Source organism: Somniosus microcephalus, chromosome 28 (genome assembly GCF_052327205.1).
Source record: "Somniosus microcephalus isolate GS21.2 chromosome 28, FLI_Smic_1.0, whole genome shotgun sequence".
NCBI classification, from domain to species: domain Eukaryota; kingdom Metazoa; phylum Chordata; class Chondrichthyes; order Squaliformes; family Somniosidae; genus Somniosus; species Somniosus microcephalus.
In genome coordinates, this window is record NC_141014.1 from 36,793,439 (window position 1) to 36,820,192 (window position 26,754).

The 26,754-nt window shown below is 44.5% G+C and overlaps 2 protein-coding genes across 4 annotated transcripts; both read left to right on the forward strand.

Annotated features, from left to right (window-relative positions):
• The first annotated feature begins 3,258 nt into the window (after positions 1-3,258).
• On the forward strand, positions 3,259-15,189 carry LOC147099591 (ferritin heavy chain, oocyte isoform-like). 3 transcript variants are annotated; one of them, XM_085969830.1, is made up of 4 exons: positions 3,259-3,445; positions 13,799-13,945; positions 14,339-14,464; positions 14,868-15,189. In XM_085969830.1, exons 1-4 carry the CDS (start codon positions 3,344-3,346, stop codon positions 15,015-15,017), a joined length of 525 nt encoding a protein of 174 aa, XP_085825956.1. In that variant the 5' UTR covers positions 3,259-3,343; the 3' UTR covers positions 15,018-15,189. The 3 variants fall into 3 exon arrangements, with proteins under 3 accessions (XP_085825956.1, XP_085825955.1, XP_085825957.1); XM_085969829.1 differs by lacking the exons at positions 13,799-13,945; positions 14,339-14,464; positions 14,868-15,189 and adding exons at positions 4,059-4,205; positions 4,615-4,740; positions 5,147-5,471 and having other exon boundaries at positions 3,266-3,445; XM_085969831.1 differs by lacking the exon at positions 3,259-3,445 and adding an exon at positions 13,005-13,182.
• LOC147099592 (ferritin heavy chain, oocyte isoform-like) lies at positions 8,501-10,543 on the forward strand. Its single transcript, XM_085969832.1, has 4 exons — positions 8,501-8,683; positions 9,308-9,454; positions 9,868-9,993; positions 10,383-10,543. The coding sequence occupies exons 1-4, from the start codon at positions 8,582-8,584 to the stop codon at positions 10,386-10,388; spliced, it is 381 nt and encodes a 126-aa protein (XP_085825958.1). The 5' UTR covers positions 8,501-8,581; the 3' UTR covers positions 10,389-10,543.
• Positions 15,190-26,754: the final 11,565 nt, after the last annotated feature.

The window sequence follows — 26,754 nt, forward strand, 5'->3', positions numbered from 1 at the left end:
TTTCTCGAGCTTCTAATTAGGAAAATCTCTTGGTTGAGAACAATGGGAAATCAGGTACCTGTTCTTGACCAGTGATGTTGCTTTGTTAGGTGGGCATTTGACAACAACACCATGTCCTGAATGTGTAGCATCCTTTTCACCCACATTTATAGATACATGCATCACGGAAGGAGGCCATTGAGCCTATCCTACTGTGCTGGCTATTGAATTAGTCCCAAACTCCTGCACTTCCCCATAGCATATCTTTTTTTTTTTTTCTCCCTGTTGCAAGTATATATCTAATTCCCTTGAGTCATGATTGAATCTACTACCCCCACCCTTGGCAGCAGTTCATTCCTGCTTGCAACAACTCACTTATATATAATTTGGGGGGAAAAAATCTCTGTGCTCTGGTTCCTTGGCAATTATTGTAAATCTGTGTCCTCTAATTACCAACCCACCTGTGTGGAAACCACTCCTCCTTTAGTTATTCTAAATCAAAATTTCATAAATTTGGAAAATCCCTTGATATTCTCTAGGAAAAATAAACCCAGCAGATCCAATCTCTCCATATACCCTAAACTACCCATGAGGTTGGTAAAGCAAGTTTTGGCTAAAATGTTTAGGATGCAGGACATTGTTGGCTAAAGCAAAAAAGAAACAATGGCTACAGCAGAATGTAATAAATAATAACCAAGTCATTGCTTTCTTCAATATGTGTCAAACTTCTGGGCTAAGAAGGGCTCGGCATTCTGTTTCAACCTGTATCAGCCAGGGCAAGGAATAGAATCCAGCTCTTTACATAGTGGCGACTGGATGATAAGACACGTTCTGTCACCAGTACACACTGCATTAACTAATAGACATTCGCAATTTCAAGTTTATGCAAATGTTTCTTTGCGGTTGGCTTTCACCCTTGTGGGAAGTGAGTAAGAAGGGTGTTTGGATATGTGCTAGTGCGACATGGATTCACCAGTGTAAAAAGCTACATATGAAGCCTGTATTTAGGATTTGGATTGTGACATTTGCTGGTTAATTGTGTTTTTTGTTAAGTTTGTATTCCATTTCACTGCTACACTACACTTGGCAGTGATAGTAGGGCACAGGTCAAAACCTGACCTTGCTGTTTTCAAAGTCAAAAGAGATCTTCTGGCCTCTACTACATTTATTTATACTACAGCGGGCAAACTGGGTTCTACCAACAGACATTTTAGAAGCATTTTTTGTGCCATATCGATACAGTATATATATTCTGTTCTTTAGCCAAACTACGAAGGAATAGTGGTTCCTTCATCGTCACTGGGTTAAAATCCTGGAGCTCCCTATCTAACCGCTGTTGGGAGAACCTTCACCACACGGACTGCAGCGGTTCAAGAAGAAGGCTCACCACCACCTTCACAGACAAAGTAGGGACGGGCAATAAATGCCAACTTTGCTAGCGATGCCCTTATTCCCAGAATGAATTTTATTTAAAAATAAGGTAATAGGCAGAGAGTTGGTATAAAAGAGACATTCTTGGGTTGGCAAGCAGTGAAATGTGGTGAGTGCCAGAGATTAGAGCTGGAGTCAGTTTTTCACTATACAGATAGATAAGTGACCTGGATTTGGAATGGGGGAACCATATCCCAAGTTTGCAATTGTTACCATACTAGAAGGTTGTGAAAAGCGCTATAAAAATGCAAGTTCTTTCTTTAACTTTTATCCCACGCCTGTTGCCAGCTATCCTGCTATTAAACCACCAGCAGATGATCCAGGTTTACCATGAAATCTTGTGAATTAGCCGGATGGCGGTTAAGATCCATAAACTAGACTGGTCGCTCCTCAGATTCACAGGGTGTAAACCCAACCCGGTTACAAATATATACTGGATTATATGTAAACGCAGAATGTAATGAGAGTAAAACAAGGAGTCAACAACCATCACCCTCTGCATACATGGGGTAGAATTTCCATCTTCCTTACTCACTGACAGTGCAGACCCACCCTGGACCACCTGATCTCTGGATATTGCATTAAGTTCACAATCACCGGCAACAAACAAACAAATCTCTAATTTTGTCACAAATTCATCTGAATTCCTAAGGTGACTGTATTGCAAGTACAAAGGTATAATAATGTATTTTAAGTTCAGGACATTTTAAACAAAACATTTTTAAAAGCGGTCAAAGGGCTCTACAACAACAAAGCTGCTAGTATTGCTGAAAGTGGCACTGTGCCCCGACTTTACTAGGTGTATCGAGGAGGATCAAGCACGTGGGGTGATCCTGACTGAACTGACCCCCGTTCGGACGGAATTCCTCATCGGCGCGCAGCCCCGAAACCCCTCTCGGGAACCGGCACCTCACAACTTGAACCGCCTCGGGGAAATGCCCTCAGTGCCTTTCAGCTCCGCACGGAGGGGTTTCCTGTACGGGCTGCTCCTGCACACTCTCCACTTTGCCATCTTTGTCTACCGTCCGGACATGCCATCTTGCCGTCCAGCGGAGGCGAAGGTCCGCAATGGAGGGCTCTCTACACGGGAGTCCTCCCTTTATCTATTGGGGACTTGGCCTGGAGGGTGTTGCACGCAGCAGTTCCGTGCAATAAGCTTTTAAGTAGGTTTACGGACTCCCAGGCCGCCTGCCTTTTTTGCGACCTAGAGGAGTCCGTCTTCCATGTATACGTGGAATGTGAGAGGCTGCAGCCCCTCTTTCAATATTTGAAGGGACTGCTCCTCGATTTTTGGTTGCACTTCAGTCCCACACTCCTGATCTTTGGTCACCCGGTGCGGAGGGGAGCGGGCAGGTTGGAGGACCTCCTCGTAGGACTGCTCTTGGGCCTGGCAAAAATAGCTATAAACAGGTCCAGAGAGCGGGTGGTCGTTCGGCCCGATTGCCTGCCTCCCTTCCACGGCTATGTTCGCGCCCGGGTGGCGCTGGAGATGGAGGTCGCGGTGTCTGCCGGCACGCTTGAGGCCTTCTGCGACCGGCGAGCGCCACGGGGACTGGAGTGCATCATAACCCCGGCCAATGCAATTTTAATTTAATTTGTTAAGTTTTATTTAAAGTTTTATTAATTTACAGTTGATATATGTTTGACCAAAAGAGAATAAAGCTGCTAGTAAGTAATCAGCTAAACTTACTTTGAAAGCTCTGATTGGCTCAGCAAATGCTCACAATTAATTAATGAATGAGTTTGTGGATTTTGTTGAGGCATGGAAGCTATCTGATTGGCTACCAATAACTGTCACTCATCATCTGTTATGCAGATGATGAGTTGTCCATGTGTTTAAAATGTGCTGGTTCTCACTTTCACAGCAGATAAATTGAGTGAGCAAGTCTAGTTGGTGGATGTGCTGAAATCCAGACACACTATAGAAATTAAGATGGCCTCCCAAGTGCGTCAGAACTACCACAAGGACTGTGAGGATGCTGTCAACAAGCAGATCAACATGGAGCTCTATTCCTCCTATGTTTATCTCTCCATGGTGAGTTATCTATCTACTTTACTCTCTATTTGAATGATGTCTATATAATAAACTAGCTAGATGTCTAGTTGTTTCCTAGTTGCATAATCTAAAAAGGTTTAAACTTCAAACAGGAGCTGTTTTCTAGTCCTGTATTTGTCACAGATTGAAGAGTATGGGATTTAATTGTAGTGCAAATGTTTCAATTAGTGACTACAATTAATCTTGTGTTGGTTAGACCTTCTGTTGAAGTGACTTGAGGATGGTACTGTAAGGAAGGTTTTAACCAAGTCAGCTGATCTTGCAGCATGAAACTGTTGGTTTTGCTGTCATACCTTTACTAACTTTACATAACAAATGAGTAGAAGTAGTTCCACTGACGTCTGATCTCCAGCTTGGCCTTTATTTCCCCACCCCCCCCAAATTTTTCCTGCTGATTGAGACTCCTGTTAGTCAGTTTAGTTGTGCTGTTTCTAAAGTGAAAAGAGTGACTGTTCAATGAACAAACAATAATGAGATTAAATTCATATTTCTTTTAAACAAGCCGTTGCACAATAACCAGTCTGCCAAGTGATCATTTTGAATTGCACACGGGTGAAACTTTAGCACGGTCTAACTTCCTTTCTCTCCACAGTCCTATTACTTTGACCGGGATGATGTTGCCCTGCGTCACTTTGCTGCGTTCTTCAAGGAGCAGTCACATGAGGAACGTGAGCATGTTGAGAAACTGATGAAATTCCAGAATCGGCGTGGGGGGCGTATTGTCCTGGAGGACATCAAGGTATCCTTGCAGAAAAAAGATGATTGTCTTTGACTTTTGAACTACTTTTGGGATTGGGGTGGGAAAGGAAGAAAGAAATGCCTTACATTTCAAGCATAAGACAGCAATTCCAATCTTCCCAGGAGACTTGATACTAGAATCCACTGTTCAATCAGTATTTCTCTTTTTGAAGTCCCATCTTCCATAAGGAGATTAAATCTTCATTAGTTCACTTGGAGATGGTGGGAGGCGGTATTCATTTCAAGGTAATGAGTGATGTTCTGTTGCCTCTCCGTTTCATCCACTGCCTTGCCCAGACTTTATTGCATTGACTACTTTGGGCAGGAACCCTTGAGGTGTTTGCAGCCTTTAATTTCCTTCATTGAGGTAGAACTTTCTCAAAAGTAACTTCTATTTTTATTTTCTCCAGAAACCAGAGCAGGATGAGTGGAGCAATGGTCTGGTGGCGATGCAGAGAGCTCTACAGATGGAGAAGAATGTCAACCAGAGTCTGCTGGATCTGCACAAACTCTCCACTGAGAGGACAGACCCTCATGTAAGTTTCTAATGTTCCAACTATGAATCTTCAGATGTGTTGAGAGTGATGGCTGAGGCATTTATCTGCCATTTAATGCAACTGTTGAAAAGATCTCCATATCCAGTAGACTGTTTGTCCATTGCAGAGATTTGAACAAGCCTTTTTTTAATGAAGGGTCCAGATTCCAGATCCTACTGTAGACTTATCATTAAACTTCTCCCAGGGACACTCTAGTATCTGAAGGAGTTGTAGAATTAAATTCCAAAGTATTGAATTTGACACCTGTGCTGTAATCTAACCTGGGGCAAAATCCACCAAGTGCTCTACTTGTACCAACCATCCAGTCCAGGAGAAGATGTGGAACAATTCCTCAGTGTTAGCCTTGATCTGTTGTCTGTACTGACTGGTTTCTCTCTTTTTCCAGTTGTGTGACTTCCTGGAGACCCACTACTTGGATGAACAAGTGAAGATGATCAAGAAGCTTGGAGATCACATCACCAACTTGAAGAGACTGGGAGCCCCTGAGAATGGCATGGGAGAGTACCTGTTTGACAAGCTCACATTAGGGGAATGATTTCCTATCCCTCTGCATTCAATTGAATCTCAACATAATGTTGTGGGACCTCCAACTTCACTATGAAGTGTGACTAAGACTTGAGGTGAATGCTGGCTTTGGATGTGGTTCATTCTTGATCTGACTTTTCTCCTTCAACTGCTGTCAATGAAAATAAAAGCTATTCAACATTGAAGTGGTTTGTCTTTCCTTGTGCAAATTGAGTAGTGGATCTGGTATCTTTATCACCAGCTTCTGCTCAGTAGCAGAACACCGAGCTCCTTAACTTGTGCGGAAGCTTAAGCTGCATTTTTTCCCCACCCTGCCTCACTTGGACTGACCAAATGTCCATGACTACATTTCCATATAGAGTTGAGGGTATTAGTATTTCACAAAATGCATGATTTCTTGTGTTTCTAATTTGAACAATGTATTTTCTGATAAACATGGGAATTGAGGTGCCTGTTTCGGACCAGTGATGTTGCTCTTGACAACACCATGTCATGAAGGTGTAGCATCCTTTTCACCCTCATCCTAGAAGGAGACCATTCAGCCCATCATACCTATGCAGGCTATCAAATTAGTCCCACTCTCCTTTTTTCTTCCCCACCCCCTGCCGATAGCGTGTCATTGTTTTTTTTTCATGTTTCAAGTACAGGGTGTATATATCTAATTTCCTTGAGAGTCACTATTGAATCTACTTCCACGGCCCTTGCAACCTGTGCACTCCAGCTTGTAACAACTCATTTTTACATAACTAAAGGGGGGAAACAAATCTCTGTTTGTGCTGTGGTTCCTTGGCAGTTATTGTAAATCTGTGTCTTGTAGTAACCAACCCAGCAGTGGAAACCATTCCTCATTTACTCTTACACAAAATTCCATGTAATTTGGAACACCTGTTGACGTTCTCTAAGGAGCACAATCCCAGCTTCTCCAGTCACTCCACATACCTTACAATACCCAGGATGTTGGCAAAGCAAGTTTTGCCTAAAGGTTTTTTGGATGCAGGACAGTGTTGGCTGAAGCAAAAAAGAAATAATAGCACAGCAGAATGTAATAAATGATAACAAAGACACTGCTTCCTTCAATCGGTGCCAACTTTCTGGGCTAAGAACTGCTCCACATTCTGATTCTACTTGTATCTGCCAGGGCAAGGAATAGAAACCAGTTCTTTATACAGTGGCCACTGGATGACTAGACACTTTCTGTAGGCAGTACACACTGCAATAACAAATAGTCAGTTGCAATTTCAAGCTTAAGCAAACTTTTCTTTGGGGGTTGGCTTCCACCCTCTTGAGCAGGGAGTATTGGTGAGAAGTGTGTTTTTTGGATATGTGCTAGTGGGATACGGATTCACCAGTATTAAAAGCTGCGCATGAATCCTGTATTTATGATTTTGATTTGACGCTTCTTTGCTGGTTAATCGCACTTTTTTTTTAAACGAGTATTTATTCCATTTAACTACTACTCTACACACTACACTTGGCAGTGAGAGTAGGGTACAGGTCAAAACATGACCTTGCTGTTCTCAAAGTCAACAGAGATCTTCTGTTCTCCGTTGCATTTATACTACAGCAGGGAAACTGGGTTCTGCCAACAGACATTTTAGAAGCTTTTTTTTGTGCCATATAGATACAGTATATATATTCTGTCCTTTAGCCAAACTACGAAGGAATAGCGGCTCCTTCATCATCACTGGGTTAAAATTCTGGAACTCCCACCCTGTTGGGAGAACCTTCACCACACGGACTGTAGCGGTTCAAGAAGAAGGCTCACCACCACCTTCCAGGACAAAGTAGGGACGGGCAATAAATGCCAGCCTTCCTAGCGATGCCCTTATTCCCAGAATGAATTTTATTTAAAAATAAGGTAATAGGCATTGAACATGGTATAAAAGAGACTGTTGGCAAGCAGTGAAATGTGGTGAGTGCCAGACATTCAAGCTGGAGTCAGTTTTTCACTATACAGATAGATAAGTGACCTGGATTTGGAATGGGGGAGCCATGTCCCAAGTTTGCAGTTCTTACCAAACTAGAAGGTCGTGAAAGGCGCTATATAAATGCAATTTCTTTCCTTCCCTTTTATCCCACTCCTGTTGCCAGACATCCTGCCATTAAATAACTAGCAGATGATCCAGGTTTACCATGAAATCCTGTGAATTAGCCGGATGGTGCATTTCACACTGATCCATAAACTAGACTGGTCGCACCTCAGATTCACAGGATATAAACCCAACCCGGTTACAAATATATACTGGATTATACGGCACGCAGAATGTAATGAGAATAAACCTGTGTCTCCGTTGGTGGCACTCACGCCTGTCAATCAGAATGCTGTGGGTTCAAGTTCCACTCCAGAGACTTCAGCACAAAAATCTAGGCTGACACTCCAGTGCAGTGCTGAGGGAGTGCTGCACTGTCGGAGGTACCATCTTTCGGATGAGACATTGAACCAAGGCCTTGCCTGCTCTCTCAGGTGGATGTAAAGATCCCATTGCACTATTTTGAAGAAGAGCAGGGGAGTTATCCTGGTGTCCTGGCCAATATTTATCATTCAATCAACATAACAAAATCAGATGATCTGGTCATTAGCACATTGCTGTTTGTGGGAGCTTGCTATGCGCGATTGGCTGCTGCATTTCCTACATCACAAGTGACTACACTTCAATAGTACTTCATTGGCTGTAAATCCTGAGGTCATGAAAGGCGCTATAGAAATGCAAGTCTTTCTTTCGTTCTCAACAACCATCACCCTCTGCTCACATGGGGTAGATTTGTGACAAATTTGGGTTAGAATTTCCATCTCCCTTACTCGCTTACAATGCAGACTCACCCTGGACGACCTCATCGCTGAATATTGCATTAAGTTCACAAACATCTACAATAAACAAACAAATCTCTAATTTTGTCACAAATCCAGCTGAATTACTAAGGTGACTGTATGGCAAGTACAAAGGTATAACTATGTATCTTAAGCACAGGACATTTTAAACAAAATATTTTTAAGAGAGGTCAAAGGACTCTACAACGAGGTTGCTAGTAAGTAATCAGCAAAACTTACTTTCAAAGCTCTGATTGGCTCACCCAATGCTCACTTTATTAATTAATTAATGAGTTTGTGGATTTTTGTTGAGGCATGGAAATGATCTGATTGGCTACCAATAACTGTCATTCATCATCTGTTATGCAAATGACAGGTTGTCCAAGTGTTTAAAATGTGCTGGTTCTCACTTTCCCAGTAGTTAGATTGAGTGAGCAAGTCTAGTTGGTGGACCTGCTGAAATCCAGACACATTATAGAAATTAAGATGGCCTCCCAAGTGCGTCAGAACTACCACAAGGACTGTGAGGATGCTGTCAACAAGCAGATCAACATGGAGCTCTATTCCTCCTATGTTTATCTCTCCACGGTGAGCTATCTATCTACTTTACTCTCTCTCTATTTGAATGACTTCTATATAATAAACTAGTTAGATGTCTAGTTGTTTCCTAGTTGCATGATCTAAAAGGCCTTAAACTTCAATCAGGAGCTGTTTTCTAGTCTTGAGTTGGTTACAGGGTGAAGGGTATGGATTTGACTTTAGTGCAAATGTTTCAGTTAAGTGACTGCAATTAATCATGTGTTGGCTAGGCCTTCTGTTGAAGTGAGTTGAGGATGGTGTACTGTTGGTAAAACCTTCCTTAGTGACCTGATCTTGCAGCATGAAATTGTTGGATTTCCAGTCATTCCTTTTACTAACTTTCCATATGGAATGAGTAGAAGTAATTCCACTGATCTCTGGTCTCCAGCTTGGCCTTTATTTCTACCTCCCCACCCCCAATCTTTCCTGCTGATAGATCCTCCTATTAGCCAGTTTAGTTGTGCTGTTTCTAATGTGAAGAGAGACTGACTGTTCAATGAACAAACATTAATAACTAGTTGGAAATGATCATTCTTTTAAATAAGGCATTGCACAATAACCAGTCTGCCAAGAAATAATTTTGAATTGCACGTGGGTGAAACATTAGTGTGGCCTAACTTCCTTTCTCTCCAGTCTTATTACTTTGACCGGGATGATGTTGCCCTGCGTCACTTTGCTGAGTTCTTCAAGGAGCAGTCGCATGAAGAACGTGAGCATGCTGAGAAACTGATGAAATTCCAGAATGGGTGTGGGGGGTGTATTGTCCTGGAGGACATCAAGGTATCCTTTCAGAAAAAGGAGGAGCATCTTTGACTTGTGAACTGCTATTGCGATTGGGGTGGGGGTGGGAAAGGGAGAGACAGAAAATTGTTACATTTCAAGCTTAAGACAGCAATCCAATCTTCCCAGAAGACTTGATCCTAGAATCCACTATTCATTCAGTATTTCTGTTTTTGAAGTCCCATCTTCCATAATGAGATTAAATCTTCATTGATTCACTTTGAGATGGTGGAAGGTGGTATTCATTTCAAGGTAATTAGTGATGTGCTGTTGCCTCTCTGTCATCCACTGCCTCGCACAGACTCCATTGTATTGACTGTGTTGGGCAGGAACCCTTGAGGTTGTTGCAGCCTTTAATTTCCTTCATTGAGGTAGAACATTTTCAAAAGTAACTTCTGTTTTTTCCCCACCAGAAACCAGAGCAGGATGAGTGGAGCAATGGGCTGGAGGTGATGCAGAGAGCTCTGCAGATGGAGAAGAATGTCAACCAGAGTCTGCTGGATCTGCACAAACTCTCCACTGGGAACACTGACCCTCATGTAAGTTTTTAATGTTCCAACTATGAATCTTCAGATGTGTTTTGGGTGATGGCTGAGTCATTTATCTGCCATTTAATGCAACTATTGGAAAGATCTCTATATCCAGTAGACTGTCCATTGCAGAGATTTGAACTAGCCTTTTTTAAATGAAGGGCCCAGATCATACTGTAGACTTGATCATTAAACTTCTCCCAAGGACACTCTAGTATCTGAAGGAGTTGTAGAATTAAATTCTGAAGTATTGAAATTGACACCTGTGCAGTAATCTAACCTGGGGCAAAATCCACCAAGTGCTCTACTTGTACCAACCATCCAGTCCAGGAAATGTGGTGTAATTCCTCTGTTATCCTTGATCTGTTGTCTGTACTGACTGGCTTCTCTTTTTCCAGTTGTGACTTCTTGCAGACCCACTACTTTGATGAGCAAGTGAAGATGATCAACAAGCTTGGAGATCACATCACCAACTTGAAGTGGCTGGGAGCCCCTGAGAATGGCATGGGAGAGTACCTGTTTGACAAGCACACATTAGGGGAGTGATTCCCTATCCCTCTGCATTCAATTGAATCTGTACATAACATTGAGGGACTTGTGACTGAGACTTGAGGTGAATGCTGGCTGTGGATCATTCTTGATCTGACTTTTCTTTCCTTCAACTGCTGTCAATGAAAATCCAAACTATTCAGCATTGGAGTGGTTTGTCTTTCCTTGTGCAAATTGAGTAGTGGATCTGGTATTTTTGTTAATCAGCTGGGTGATATGCTCAGCAGTAGAACACCTGAGCTATTCAACTTGTGCTGAAGCTTGAGCTGCATTTTTTTTTCCCCACACTGCCTCATTTGGACTGACCACCTGTCCGTGGCTACATTTTCAAATCTGAGAGTCAAGGGTCTTAATATTTCATAAAATGCATGATTTCTCGAGTTGCTAATTTGAACAATGTCTTTCCCGATCAGGGGAATTCAGGTCCCTGTTCCTGACCAGTGATGTTGCTCTGTTCGGTGGCTCTTGACAACACCATGTCAAGAAGGTGCAGCATCCTTTTTGCCCACATTATAGAAGGAGACCATTCAGCCCATCATAGTTGTGCTGGTTATCAAATTAGTTCTGCTCTTCCCCTGCCCATAGTGTCATTTTTCATGTTTCAAGTACAGGGTATATAATGAATTTCCTTCAGAGTCACTTGAATCTACTTCCAGTACATCCAGCTTGTAACAACTCACTTTTATATATAATTAAAGGGAGAAACAAATCTCTGTTTGTGCTCTGGTTCCTTGGCAGTTATTGTAAATCTGTGTCTTGTAGTAACTAACCCACCAGTGGAAACCATTCCTCCTTATTTACTCTTAAATTAAACAAAATTCCATGTAATTTGGAACACCTGTTGATGTTCTCTGCTCTAAGGAGCACAATCCCAGCTTCTCCAGTCACTCCACATACCTTACAATACCTGTGATGTTGGCAAAGCAAGTTTTGCCTAAAGGTTTTTTGGATGCAGGACAGTGTTGGCTGAAGCAAAAAAGTAGTACAGCAGAATGTAATAAATGATTGAAGAAAGCAGTATCTTTATCAGTGCCAACCTTCTGGGCTAAGAACTGTTCCACATTCTGATTCTACTTGTATCTGCCACGGCAAGGAACAAAAACCAGCTCTTTACACAGTGGCCACTGGATGATTAGACACTGTCTGTAGCCACAACGCACTGCAATAACTAATAGTCGTTTGCAATTTCAAGCTTAAGCAAACTTTGAGGTTGGTTTCCACCCTCTTGGGTAGGGAGTTTTGGTAAGAAGGGTGTTTTTTGGATATGTGTGAGTGGGACACGGATTCACCAGTATTAAAAGCAGCGCATGAATCCTGTATTTTTGATTTGATATTTCTTTGCTGGTTAATTGCACTTTTTTAAAAAGAATATTTATTCCTGTAACTGCTACTCTACACACTACACTTGGCAGTGTACACGGACTGCAGCAGTTCAAGAAGAAGGCTCACCACCACCTTCGAAGACAAAGTAGGGGCGGGCAATAAATGCCAGCCTTGCTAGCGATCCCCTTATTCCCAGAATGAATTTTATTTAAAAAATAAGGTAATAGGCAGAGAGTTGGTATAAAAGAGACATTCTTGGGTTGGCAAGCAGTGAAATGTGGTGAGTGCCAGAGATTAGAGCTGGAGTCAGTTTTTCACTATACAGATAGATAAGTGACCTGGATTTGGAATGGGGGAACCATATCCCAAGTTTGCAGTTGTTACCAAACAAGAAGGTCGTGAAGGTCGTGAAAGGCGCTATATAAATGCAAGTTCTTTCTTTCCCTTTTATCCCACTCCTGTTGCCAGACATCCTGCTATTAAACCACGAGCAGATGATCAAGGTTTACCATGAAATCCTGTGAATTCACTGGATGGTGCATTTCACACTGGCGGTTAAGATCCATAAACTAGACTGGTCGCACCTCAGATTCACAGGGTGTAAATCCAACCCGGTGACAAATATATACTGGATTATATGTAAACGCAGAACAGAATGAGAGTAAATCAAGGACTCAACAACCATCACCCTCTGCACACATGGGGTAGAATTTCCATCTTCCTTACTTGCTGACAGTGCAGACCCACCCTGGACTACCTGATCTCTGGATATTGCATTAAGTACACAACCACCTGCAATAAATAAACAAATCTTTAATTTTGTCACAAATTCATCTGAATTCCTAAGGTGACTGTATTGCAAGTACAAAGGTATAACTATGTATTTTAAGTTCAGGACATTTTAAACAAAACATTTGGCTTGAGAGTTCAAAGGACTCTACAACAATGAGGTGGCTAGTTAGTAATCAGTAAAACTTACTTTCAAAGCTCTGATTGGCTCACCCAATACTCACTTTATTAATTAATGAATGAGTTTGTGGATTTTGTTGAGGCATGGAAGTGATCTGATTGGCTACCAATAACTGTCACTCATCATCTGTTATACAAATGAGGGGTTGTACATGAGTTTAAAATGTGCTGGTTCTCCCTTTCACAGCAGTTAGATTGAGTGAGCAAGTTTAGTTGGTGGACTTGCTGAAATCCAGACACACTATAGAAATTAAGATGGCCTCCCAAGTGCGTCAGAACTACCACAAGGACTGTGAGGATGCTGTCAACAAGCAGATCAACATGGAGCTCTAGTCCTCCTATGTTTATCTCTCCATGGTGAGCTATCTATCTACTTTACTCTCTATTTGAATGACTTCTCTATATAATAATCTAGTTAGATGCCTAGTTGTTTCCTAGTTGCTTGAGTTAAAAGGCCTTAAACTTCAACCAGGAGCTGTTTTCTAGTCTTGTGTTGGTCACAGTTTGACGAGTATGGATTTGACTCGTGCAAATGTTTCAATTAGAGACTGCAATTAATCATGTGCTTGCTAGGCATTCTGTCCTTTTGTTGAAGTCACTTGAGGATAGTGTATTGTTGGTAAAACATTTCTTAGTGAACTGCTCACATGAAATTGTTGGATTTCTGGTTATTCCTTTACTAACTTTCCACAAGAAATGAGTAGAAGTAGTTCCAATGACCTCTGGTCTTCAGCTTGGTCTTTATTTCCCACCCCCAAAAAACTTACCTACTGATCGAGACTCCTATTGGCTAGTTTAGTTGTGTTGTTTCTAATATGAAGAGAGACTGACTGTTCAATGAACAAACATTAGTAGCTAGTTGAAAATGTACATTTCTTTTAAATAAGGAATTGCACAATAACCAGTCTGCCAAGAAATTATTTTGAATTAAATGTGGGTGAAACTTTAGCCTGCCCTAACTTTCTTTCTGCAGTCCTATTACTTTGACCGGGATGATGTTGCCCTGCGTCACTTTGCCGAGTTCTTCAAGGAGCAGTCACATGAGGAACATGAGCACGCAGAGAAACTGATGAAATTCCAGAATCAGCGTGGGGGGCGTATTGTTCTGGCGGACATCAAGGTACCTTTTCAGAAAAAGGATGAGCTCTTTGACTTGTAAATTACTTTGGGCGGGGGGTGGGAAAGGGAAGGGTGGGGGAGAGCAACACAATTTTTCATGTCAAGCTTAAGACAGCAATCCAAACTTCCCAGGCGACTTGATCTTACAATCCACTGTTCGTTCAATATTTCTGTTTTGAAGTCCCATCTTCCACAATGAGATTAAATCTTCATTGATTCACTTGGAAGTGGTGTTCACTTCAAGGTAATGAATGTGCTGATGTCTCTGTCCATGTCATCTACTGCCTTGCCCAGACTCGCTTGCATTGACTGCCTTGGGCAGGAACCCTTGAGTTGGTTGCAGCCATTAATTTCCTTCATTGAGGTTGAACTTTTCTCAATTTTTTTTCCCCAGAAACCAGAGCAGGATGAGTGGCGCAATGGTCTGGAGGCGATGCAGAGAGCTCTACAGCTGGAGAAGAATGTCAACCAGAGTCTGCTGGATCTGCACAAACTGTCCACTGAGAGGACAGACCCTCACGTAAGTTTCTAATGTTCCAACAATGAATCTTCAGATGTGTTGAGGGTGATGGCTGAGGCATTTATCTGCCATTTAATGCAACTATTGAGAAGATCTCCATATCCAGTAAGTCTGTTTGTCCATTGCATAGATTTGAACAAGCCCTTTTTTTATGAAGGGTCCAGATCATACTGCAGACTTATCATTAAACTTCTCCTGGGGCACTATAGTATCTGAAGGAGTTCTGGAATCCAATTCTTAAAGTATTGAATTTGACACCTGTGCAGTAATCTAACCTGGAGCAAAATCCACCGAGTGCACAACTTGTACCAACCATCCAGTCCTGGAGAAGATGTGGAACAATTCCTCAGTGTTATCCTTGATCTGTTGTCTGTACTGACTGGTTTCTCCTTCCTTTTTCCAGTTGTGTGACTTCCTGGAGACCCACTACTTGGATGAGCAAGTGAAGATGATCAAGAAGCTTGGAGATCACATCACCAACTTGAAGAGACTGGGAGCCCCTGAGAATGGCATGGGAGAGTACCTGTTTGACAAGCTCACATTAGGGGAATGATTCCCTATCCTTCAGCATTCAATTGAATCTCAACATATTGATGAGGGACCTCCAACTTCACTATGAAGTGTGACTAAGACTTGAGGTGAATGCTGATTTTTGGCTATGGTTCATTCTCCATCTGACTTTCTCCTTCAACAGTTGTCATTGAAAATAAACATTTTTCAGCGTTGATGTGGTTTGTCTTTCCTTGTGTAAATTGAGCAGTGGATCTGGTGTCTGTGACACCCAGCTCGCGATAGCCTCAGCAGCAGATGACCGAGCTGTTTAACTTGTGCAGGAACTTAAGCTGCATTTTTCCCCCTGCCTCGCTTGACCTGACCAGATGTCTGTGGTTACATCTCCAAATTGGCGATTTGAGGGTCTTTGTATTTCACAAAATGCAAGATATCTCGAGCTTCTACCTAGGAAAATCTCTTAGCTGACAACAATGGGAAATCAGGTACCTGTTCTTGACCAGTGATGTTGCTCTGTTAGGTGGGCATTTGACAACACCATATCCTGAATGTGTAGCATCCTTTTCACCCACATTTATAGAAACATGCATCACGGAAGGAAGCCATTGAGCCTATCCTACTGTGCTGGCTATTGAATTAGTTCCAAACTCCTGCATTTCCCCATAGCATATCTTTTTCTCCCTGTTTCAAGTGTATATCTAATTCCCTTGAGTCATGATTGAATCTACTACCCCCTACCCTTGCAAGCAGTTCATTCCTGCTTGCAACAACTCACTTTTATATAATTTAGGGGGGAAAAATCTCTGTTTGTGCTCTGGTTCCTTGGTAATTGTTGTAAATCTGTGTCCTCTAGTTACCAACCCACCTGTGGAAACCACTCCTCCTTAGTTATTCTAAATCAAAATGTTATATAATTTGGAAAATCCCTTGATATTCTCTGCTCTAAGAAAAATAAACCCAGCATCTCCAGTCTCACCACATAACCATGAGTTGTTAAAGCAAGTTTTGGCTAAAATGTTTAGGATGCAGGATATTGTTGGCTAAAGCAAAAAAGAAACAATAACACAGCCGAATGTAATAAATAATAACCAAGTCATTGCTTTCTTCAATATGTGTCAAACTTCTGGGCTAAGAAGGGCTCAGCATTCTGATTCAACCTGTATCAGCCAGGGCAAGGAATAGAAACCAGCTCTTTACACAGTGGCGACTGGATGACAAGACACGTTCTGTTACCAGTACACACTGTTATGTATTTTGTTCTCCTCCCACCTGTGGTGGCGCTGTCACAGGAGATAAATGGTTGGGTGCTCTCTTTTTGTTCGGAACTTTCCAGAACTTCCTTTCCTTCCAATAAAGCACTTCATGTTTGAAGTTCTGAGTCCTAAATTGTGTCTAGGTAGAAAGGTACCGACACAAGTGGCAACGAGGAGCGGATGAATCTGCGTACGTTATGGGTGCAGTGATTAAACAGAAAATTTAATTTGAAACATGAGATGGCTACTATATTAGGAAACATCGGTGATTTTGATGAAAATGTGGAGCAATGGAGCGCATATACGGAACGTTTTGACTATTTTGTACTGGCGAATGCGGTGGCAAATGAAAAGGTCGTGCCTACCTTTTTGAGTGTAATCGGGCCGAAGACATTCAATTTACTTCGCAGCCTCGTGCAGCCAGATAAGCCAGGAACTAAAACATATAAGCAACTAGTGGAAATGCTTGGAGCACATTTTTCACCAAAACCTCTGGTTATTGCTGAGAGATTTAGATTTCACAAACGGAATCAAGAGGAGGGGGAATCAGTGACGATGTTTATTGCTGCTTTAAAAAGGTTGTCGGAACACTGCCAGTTCAAGGAGGTGCTGAATGACACCATTAGAGACAGACTTGTGTGTGGTCTGCAAAATGCAGCCACACAGAAGCGCCTTCTTACTGAGGACAACCTTACTCTTGAAAAGGCCATTGAAGTTAGTGTCTCCAGGGAGATGGCGGAAAAGGAGGCTCACCAGTTGAGTTCAACAGGGAGAGTTCACAAGGTGTCGTCTGAGCCTAAAGGTGCGCGGAACGGCACATGTTACCGTTGTGGGAAAACGGGCCATCACGCTAATGACTGCTGGTGTACAGAGCTGGAATGCCGAAATTGTGGCAAAAAGGGTCACATTCAACGCGCCTGTAGAGGTAAAAAAAAGAACAGACAGAGCTGGGAAGCATAGAAGCAAATTGTCTGTATTTGGACAAGAGAGGAAAAAGAGTGTTCATTCAGTGCAGTATGATGGAACAAGCAAAACAGAGGGGAGCGACACCTCTGAGGAGGAAGAGGTGCACATACTGACGGTTGCAGGTGATTCAAATGGCTACTGGGTGTCACCACTGGTGGAGGGACAATCAGTGCGGATGGAGGTGGACACAGGCGCGGCTGTGTCCCTTGTTTCAGACGCTGTCTACAAAAAATGCTAAAGCATCTTACCCTTCAGCCAACAAACATTGTGCTAAAGACGTATACCGGCGAACCTGTGGCCACGAGAGGCGTCATTGAGGTGACAGTTAAATTGAACGGACAGACTGCAAAACTGCAACTATATGTGGAAAGGGAAATTACCCATCGCTACTGGGACGTGCGTGGCTAGAGAAAATCACGCTGGACTGGCCTGCAGTCCGCATGATGTCAAAAGGGGAGTCAGGTCTGACTGCAGTGTTAAACAAACATGCAGAACTCTTCAATGGGGAACTTGGGAGCATGAAAAAGATCAGCGTGAGACTGGACATTAAACCTGACAGCAAGCCGAAGTTTCACAAAGCCCGACCTGTACCCTATGCAATTAGGCCAAAAGTTGAGGCTAACTTGGAGGCCTTAGTCGAGAATGGAGTCCTGGAGCCTGTGAGCATGAGCAAATGGGCCACACCCATTGTTCCTGTCCTGAAAAAGGATGGATCTGTTTGAATCTGCAGGGATTTTAAAGTGACTATTAACCCGGTGCTGTCTGCGGAACAGTACCCTCTTCCCCTCATTGATGATCTATTTACGGGCCTGGCCGGAGGGCAAAAGTTCAGCAAAATAGACTTATGCCAGGCTTATCTACAAATGCATGTCGATGACAAATCAAAGGAGCTGCTGACAATTGTGACACACAAGGGGCTATACAGGTACTGCCGCCTTTCGTTTGGAATTACATCGGCCCCTGCTCTATTCCAAAGGGCAATGGATCAGATTTTGAGTGGACTGCCAGGAGTCCAGCACTACCTGGACGACATCCTTGTCACTGGGACAAACGAGAAGGATCATCTTCTGAACTTGGATGCGACACTACAACGACTAAAAGAGTACAGACTCAGAGTTCGTAAAGACAAATGTGAATTCTTTCAGTCTTCAGTTGAGTACCTGGGGCATGTGATTGACGCTACTGGCCTGCATAAGGCGCCGTCAAAGGTCAAGGCGATCGTGGAGGCCCCAGCACCCCAGAATGTGAGCCAGTTACGTTCATTTCTGGGGCTACTTAACTACTATGGGAAGTTTATTCCAGACTTAGCAACATTGCTGAAGCCGTTACATCAGTTGCTATGTCAAGGCAAAACATGGAAATGGACTGAACTGTGCAACGAAGCTGTAATGAAATCTGTTTGTCTTGATCCTGTATTCGTTTTGCACTCATGTATATTACCCTCCCCCACTGTGTATAGTTTCACTTCCTCTTTCCCGACTAACCTGGGAGGTTCCAGGTCTTGGCTCTTGGCTCCGCCCCTGGCTTCTCTTACATAAAGATCCCAGGATCTGTGTGACTCATTCCTGTGAACCAGTCGGCGTGTTGAGATGTTAGCTCTGATCTTAGTGATTAAAAGCCAACTTGTTTAAGTCTATAACTTCTAGTTTTGTGGTTATTGAAGGCCCATCAATTTTAATCACTAAAGAATACTAGGATGGATCGACTCCTAAAACCAGAGTGTCTGGACTTGGATCCACATTCTGCTGAAGCATCAAATCAATTTGACACTGGCTCAAATGCTTTGAACTCTTCGCGGGGGCCTCATCCGCTAGCGAGGTAGATAAACTGAGTCTACTGACTACTCGCGTAAGTCATCGGATTTATTCGTTCATCCGGGACGCCACCTCTTACACGGAGGCCATCACTATCTTGAAGGCCCAATACCAGAGGCCAGTAAACGAAGCGTACGCCAGACATCTGCTGGCTACACGCAGGCAGCGACCAGAGGAATCAATGGACGATTTCTTACAGGGCCTAAAGGACCTGGTCCGGGACTGTAACTGCAAGGCCGTGACGGCCAACGCGTACTCTGACGAATTGGTCCGCGATTCCTTCATCACGGGCCTCAAATCGAATTATATCCGGCAGAGACTGCTGGAGAAGGAGGTCCTGGACTTAAAAAAGGCAGTGGCCACTGCGCGATCGCTGGACGTGGCCCAGAAAAACTCTGACTCTTATTCTTCCGGCCATGCGGCCCTCACCGCCTCGTGCGCGCCGAGGGGGCCGCCATCTTGGAATCAGCCATCTTCCCCATCCAGGTCTCAGACCAGCTCTACGCCGCCGGAGTCCCCACACAGAAGTTCACCCAGGAGTCCTACTACAGCGGCAATGTCTCGAGGCCCGAAATGCTACTTCTGCGGCCAGGCCAAGCACTCCAGACAACGATGCCCAACGAAGGATGCTACATGCTTCAAATGTAAGAAAAAGGGGCATTTTAGCAAAGTCTGCAGGGGGAATCCGATTTCCAACTCCGTCACCACCTTGTGCGTGCCGTGCGGGCCGCCATCTTGGGATCCGCCATCTTTTCCTGACTCAACAGCCACCCAGGGCCCAACAGTGGCTTCGATCACGGTGGATCAATCCAGGCCACACCCGTTGACAAAATCCATGATGGACATACAGGTAAACGGGAATTTAACGAAATGTTTAATTGACTGTGGGAATACCGAGAGTTTTATCCACCCTAGCCTGGTACGGCGGCACTCATTAACAGTAACCCCTACACGGAGCAGAATTGCTATGGCTGCTAAGCCCCACACTTCGGACATTTTGGGCTACTGTGTGGCAACACTGACTGTAAAAGGCACGGACTACAAGGATTTTAAACTCCTCGTGATGCCAGAACTCTGTGTTAATGTAATCTTGGGCCTGGATTTCCAGTGCCACCACGAAAGTGTCACGCTAGCATATGGTGGGTCCCAGCCGCCACTCACAGTCTGTGGCCTATCAACCTTATAAATCAGCCCGCCCTCTTTATTCGCTAATCTCGCTCCGAACTGTAGGCCCATAGCGACCAAAAGTAGACGGTACAGTCTGGAAGACAGACACTTTATCAAGGCGGAAGTGGACAGACTCCTGCGGGAAGGCATTATTGAATGCAGTACCAGCCCGTGGCGTGCCCAAGTAGTCATAGTTAAAAATTGCGAAAAGAAACGGATGGTAATTAACTACAGCCAGACTGTTAATATTTATACCCAGCTGGACGCCTACCCTTTACCCCGCATATCAGAAATGGTCAACCAGATTGCGCAATACCGAGTCTTCTCGACTAGCGACCTCAAATCCGTGTATCACCAGCTCCCCATTAGAACGGAGGACCGCCCATACACCGCCTTCGAGGCGAACGGGCGCCTCTACCATTTTCTCAGAGTGCCCTTCGGGGTAACAAATGGGGTCTCGGTCTTCCAACGTGAGATGGACCGCATGGTTGACGAGAATAAACTACAAGCTACCTACCCCTATCTGGACAATGTCACTATCTGCGGGCACAACCAGCAAGACCACGATCTAAATCTTGCGAGATTTTTAAAAACTGCCCTAAAGCTGAATCTAACCTACAACGAAGACAAATGTGTCTTCAACACAACCCGTCTCTGTATCCTCGGCTGTGTGGTGGAAGATGGGGTAATTGGACAGGACCCTGACCGATTACGCCCCCTAAAGGAACTGCCCCTGCCACACAACCCCAAAGCTTTAAAAAGGTGCCTGGGATTTTTTTCGTATTATGCCCAATGTGTGCCCAATTACTCTGATAAGGCCTGACCCCTCATTAAATTGACGTCCTTCCCACTATCAGCTGAAGCTCGGGAGGCTTTCACCACTATTAAACAGGACATTGAAAGGGCTGCAGTGTGTGCAGTGGACGAATGCATTCCCTTTCAAGTCGAAAGCGATGCGTCAGACTTTGCCTTAGCTGCGACCCTCAATCAGGCTGGGAGACCTGTGGCCTTCTTCTCCCGAACCCTTCAGGGACCTGAAATCAGGCACTCTTCTGTCGAGAAGGAGGCACAGGCTATAGTGGAGGCAGTGCGGCACTGGAGACACTACCTAGCCGGCAAACGTTTCACCCTGCTCACCGACCAGCGGTCGGTGGCTTTCATGTTTAATAACAAACAAAGGGGGAAAATCAAGAATGACAAAATACTCAGGTGGAGGATCGAACTATCCACGTTCGACTATGATATTATGTACAGGCCGGGAGCCCTTAATGAACCCCCAGACACCCTATCGCGGGGAATGTGTGCCAGCATTCATACGGACAAATTACAGGGTCTCCACAACAACCTCTGTCACCCAGGGGTCACCCGACTATACCATTTTATAAAGTCCCGCAATCTGCCCCACTCCATCGAGGAGGTCAGGGCAATGACCAGAGCCTGCCGCATCTGTGCGGAATGCAAGCCTCGTTTCTACAGGCCTGACCGTGCACACCTTATCAAAGCCACACGGCCATTCGAGCGCCTAAGTCTGGACTTCAAGGGACCCCTTCCCTCTGCCGACCGTAACGTAGACTTCCTCAATATCATTGATGAATATTCCCGCTTCCCCTTCGCCATTCCCTGCCCAGACATGACCAGTGCCACGGTCATCAAGTGTCTCTGTAATCTATTCTGCATGTTTGGCATGCCGAACTACATACACAGCGATAGGGGGACGTCATTCATGAGTGACGAGCTGCGCCAGTTCTTGCTCTCGAAGGGGATAGCCACTAGCAGAACCACTAGCTACAACCCCCGGGGTAATGGGCAAGTGGAAAGGGAGAATGCTACTGTTTGGAAGGCTGTCACGTTAGCCTTAAAGTCAAAAGGCCTTCCGACCTCCCGCTGGCAGGAAGTCCTCCCAGACGTGCTCCACTCCATAAGGTCTCTGTTATGTACTGCCACTAACGCTACCCCTCACGAAAAGATTTTCGTTTTCCCCCGGAAATCCACCTCGGGCATATCTCTACCCGCGTAGCTGACGTCTCCGGGGACAGTACTTTTGCGGAAGCACGTGAGAGGCCATAAAACGGACCCCCTTGTGGAAAAGGTACAGCTCCTCCATGCAAACCCTCAGTACGCCTATATCGAATACTCTGACGGGCGAGAGGAAACTGTTTCCATAAAAGACCTCGCTCCCTCGGGGAGCGGAGAGAACGATGGGAGACTACCCAATGAAGACCTACACTACAAAGAGACAGGACGCCCAGAGGTATCAATACCCAACTTTAACCTGGAGGACACTGCAGATAACCTGGAAGACACTGCGGAGGCCCGGACAGCGGAGGAACCAGAATCCACTCCCCTAGAGGCACCCCAACCAGCTTTGCGCCGATCACTGAGAACTGCAAAACCTCCTGACAGACTCACTTATATCAACTTTTAAGAAACATCACCCCGATGGACTAAATCAATAGAAGGGGTGAATGTAATGAAATCTGTTTGTCTTGATCCTGTATTCGTTTTGCACTCATGTATATTACCCTCCCCCACTGTGTATAGTTTCACTTCCTCTTTCCCGACTAACCTGGGAGGTTCCAGGTCTTGGCTCTTGGCTCCGCCCCTGACTTCTCTTACATAAAGAGCCCAGGATCTGTATGACTCATTCCTGTGAACCAGTCGGCGTGTTGAGATGTTAGCTCTGATCTTAGTGATTAAAAGCCAACTTGTTTAAGTCTATAACTTCTAGTTTTGTGGTAATTGAAGGCCCATCAGAAGCTTTCGCCCAAGCAAAGAAAGCATTGCTGAAATCGGAGGTCCTGACACACTTCGACCCAAAGCTACCCGTGCAGCTAGCATGTGATGCCTCACCATATGGTGTGGGAGCAGTCATATCCCACATCATGCCTTCGGGTGAAGAGCAACCTATCGCCTTCGCATCACGCACCTTGAACAAGGCCAAGAGTAACTATGCACAGATCGAGCGCGAGGCCTTGGGAATCGTTTTTGGAATTCGAAAATTTCATCAGTACCTGTTTGAGAGAAGGTTCACACTCCTGACGGACCACCGTCCATTGACTTCAATCTTCGGGCCCCACACCGGAATTCCGTCTCTCGCTGCAAGCAGGATGCAGAGGTGGGCTTTACTGTTGTCAGGACACACATACGACATCAAATATCGCAAATCAGACTTGCACGGCAACGCAGATGGTCTCTCGAGGCTACCCTTGCCTGTTACTCCCCCAGAGCATCATCAGATAGACATCTTCTACTTTAGACAAGTGGAGGGAGCACCTGTCACTGCAGTTCAGGTGCGAAGGTACACCCGCAACGATCCAGTCCTGTCTGAGGTAATGGATGATGTCATTCGAGGGAGAGCTATAGGAGATTCACCTAGCTTGAAACCTTACGTTTCAAAAAGAAATGAGCTCTCCGTCCAGGCAGGTTGTCTTCTTTGGGGACGCCGTGTCATCATTCCGCCACCTCTGAGGGAACCTATACTGCAACAACTTCATACAGGCCACAGTGGGATGGTTCGGATGAAGGAAATGGCAAGAAGCTACTTCTGGTGGCCAGGTCTCGATGGGAATATTGAGGAGAAAGCCAAAACATGTTCCCCATGTCAAAGGGTCCGGAATGTTCCACAGCTGGCAACCCTACACCCCTGGGATTGGCCTGCAGAAGTGTGGCAGCGAGTACATGTGGACTTCGTTGGTCCTTTCGAAGAGAAGATGTTTATGGTGGTTGTGGACGCTCGTAGCAAGTGGCCGGAGGTCGCTGTGATGAGGTCTACCATGGCAGAGAAAACAATTGAGAAACTTGGTGAGATGTTCAGCCGTTATGGCTCACCGGAACAACTCGTAAGTGACAACGGTCCACAATTTGTATCACAGGAGTTTGCAACCTTCCTGCATGTGAATGGTGTCCAACACATCAGGTCTGCGCCCTATCATCCCTCTACTAACGGCCAGGCAGAAAGGTTTGTGCAAACTTTAAAGCACGCCTTGAAGGCATCGCAAGGTCAGGGCTCAATCCACCAACGTCTGAACAGCTTCCTGTTGTCCTACAGGAACGAGCCGCATGCCACAACCAAAACTTCCCCCGCTTTGCTCATGATGAAGAGGCAGTTGCGGACAAGTTTTGACTTACTCAAACATCCAAGGGCAGAACAGGTTGTCCATCGTCAACAACAAGCTCAAGTTGAAAAGAGAGAGAAAAGAGCCAAGGAGAGACGGTTTCATCCGGGAGAGCACATCCTAGCTCCTAACTACAACACTGGACCGAAATGGGTTCCTGCTACGGTGATCGCGCAGACGGGCCCTGTGTCTTACACGGTTGAGACTGCTGAGGACGTCGTCTGGAGAAGACACACAGATCAACTGTTGCTAGGAGCAGAGACAGCCACAGAGGCGCCAACGGCTGGTTGGCCTGAACTGTTTCCGGATGATACCGCAAACCAGCATCCTTTGCCACAGTGCTCTTCTCCAACACAGGACGTCAAAGAGACTGCTCCACCTGTGCAAACTCCTGACTTTCAACTGACACAGGCACCTTCTCCATCCAGGCCTGTGTCAATGCCTACTGCTGTGGAAGCCAGCGATGACCGTCGGTATCCTGTCAGAGAGCGGCGGCCTCCAAGACGCTTGGATCTGTAGGCTTAGTGACTTACCCACAAGACTGGGGCAGAATAAACCCCAGGGTAAAGTCAGGGTTTGAGGCAGTCTCCCTCTACCCTAGGTTCGTTGAGTGCATTGAAAGTAACTTACCTGTTGAGGAATAATGTGGACCTTCCATTTAAGAGGGGAGGAAATGTTATGTATTGTGTGTTCTCCTCCCATCTGTGGTGGCGCTGTCACAGGAGATAAATGGTTGGGTGTTCTCTGTTAAGTTTAGCTCTCCTTGTTCGGAACTTTCCAGAACTTCCTTTCCTTCCAATAAAGCACTTCATGTTTGAATCTCTGAGTTCTGAATCCTAAATTGTGTCCAGGTAGAAAGGGACCGACACAACACACTGCATTAACTAATAGTCATTTGCAATTTCAAGTTTATGCAAATGTTTCTTTGGGGTTGGTTTTCACCCTTGTGGGAAGTGAGTAAGAAGGGTGTTTGGATATGTGCTACTGCGACATGGATTCACCAGTGTAAAAAGCTGCGTATGAATCCTGTATTTAGGATTTGGATTGTGACATTTGCTGGTTAATTGCGTTTTTTGTTAAGAAGTTTGTATTCCATTTCACTGCTACACTACACACTACACTTGGCAGTGATAGTAGGGCACAGGTCAATCCCAGAATGAATTTTATTTAAAAATAAGGTAATAGGCAGAGAGCTGGTATAAAAGAGACATTCTTGGGTTGGCAAGCAGTGAAATGTGGTGAGTGCCAGAGATTAGAGCTGGAGTCAGTTTTTCTCTATACAGATAGATAAGTGACCTGAAGTTGGAATGGGGGAACCATATCCCAAGTTTGCAGTTGTTACCAAACTACAAGGTCGTGAAAGGCGCTATATGTAGTGATCAATAACATGTCATTCTATAGTGGACACTAGGCGGAGCCGTAGAACTGCGTAGAGCTGTATATAGCTGTATGTATAAGACTACACTACCCAGCTGTATATATATATATTAAGACTACATTACCCATGAGGCACTAGGCTACCCACAAGGCAACAGTCAAGATGGCAGCCTGCACACAGGAGCACATATGCTGCATCTCTACAGATACTGTACCTAGAGAACGTGTACTGAATAAATGACTAGCTAGAAGCTAGCTGTGTTCATAATAAGAATGTCTAGTTATTAATGAACATAACATGGTACCAGGGTGGTGAAGATCTGCTGAAAATTGTGAAAAGCGACATGGAGAATTTGAAACCACCAGAGCGTTTGAATCTCGAGGGAAATATCGACTACAATTGCCGGATTTTTAAACAACAATTCGAACTCTACAGTGCAGCCATCGGATTCGGTACGAAGCCAGACACAAGGAAGATAGCGTTGCTGCTTACGGTTGCAGGCCCACAGGCGATAGAGGTACTTAATACATTTGTATTTAATCCAGAGGAGAACAGAGGAAAATTAGACGATGTGCTAAAGAAATTTGATACACATTGTTCTCCCAAACAGAATGAAACCTATGAGAGGTACATCTTCTGTTCTCGGACACAGCAGCAAAATGAGACTTTTGATAGCTTTATAACTGATCTGAAACTGAAAGCACAGACATGTAATTTCTCTGAGCTCAAAGCTGCCATGATTCGTGACCAGATTGTGTTTGGTATTCATGATAAAAAAGTCAGGGAACGTCTGTTGAGAGAAACCGAACTAAATTTGGAAAATGCAGTGAAAATATGCCAAGCCAGCGAGCTAGCTCGAAAGCACGCGAAGACTTTCAGTGAAATCAATAATGATGCGATTGTAATGAGTGATAATGCTGCTGTCGGTGCTGTGTCCTACAAGGGGAAGAAACATGGGTAGAACAGAAATGAAAAGCAATCGGAGGATGACATTTTTAATTGTAAATGCTGTGGTTACAAACACCAGTTAAAACAATGCCCAGCGTTTGGAAAAATGTGCACAAAGTGTAATGGAAAGAATCACTTT

Bases quoted from the DNA above. Each gene is read 5' to 3' on its own strand.
- LOC147099591 (XM_085969830.1), top strand. From the start codon at position 3,344: ATGGCCTCCCAAGTGCGTCAGAACTACCACAAGGACTGTGAGGATGCT. The intron at 3,446-13,798 runs GTGAGTTATCTA...TTCTTTCTGCAG, and splicing joins CCTATGTTTATCTCTCCATG to TCCTATTACTTTGACCGGGA. The intron at 13,946-14,338 runs GTACCTTTTCAG...TTTTTTCCCCAG, and splicing joins TTGTTCTGGCGGACATCAAG to AAACCAGAGCAGGATGAGTG.
- LOC147099592 (XM_085969832.1), top strand. From the start codon at position 8,582: ATGGCCTCCCAAGTGCGTCAGAACTACCACAAGGACTGTGAGGATGCT. The intron at 8,684-9,307 runs GTGAGCTATCTA...CTTTCTCTCCAG, and splicing joins CCTATGTTTATCTCTCCACG to TCTTATTACTTTGACCGGGA. The intron at 9,455-9,867 runs GTATCCTTTCAG...TTTCCCCACCAG, and splicing joins TTGTCCTGGAGGACATCAAG to AAACCAGAGCAGGATGAGTG.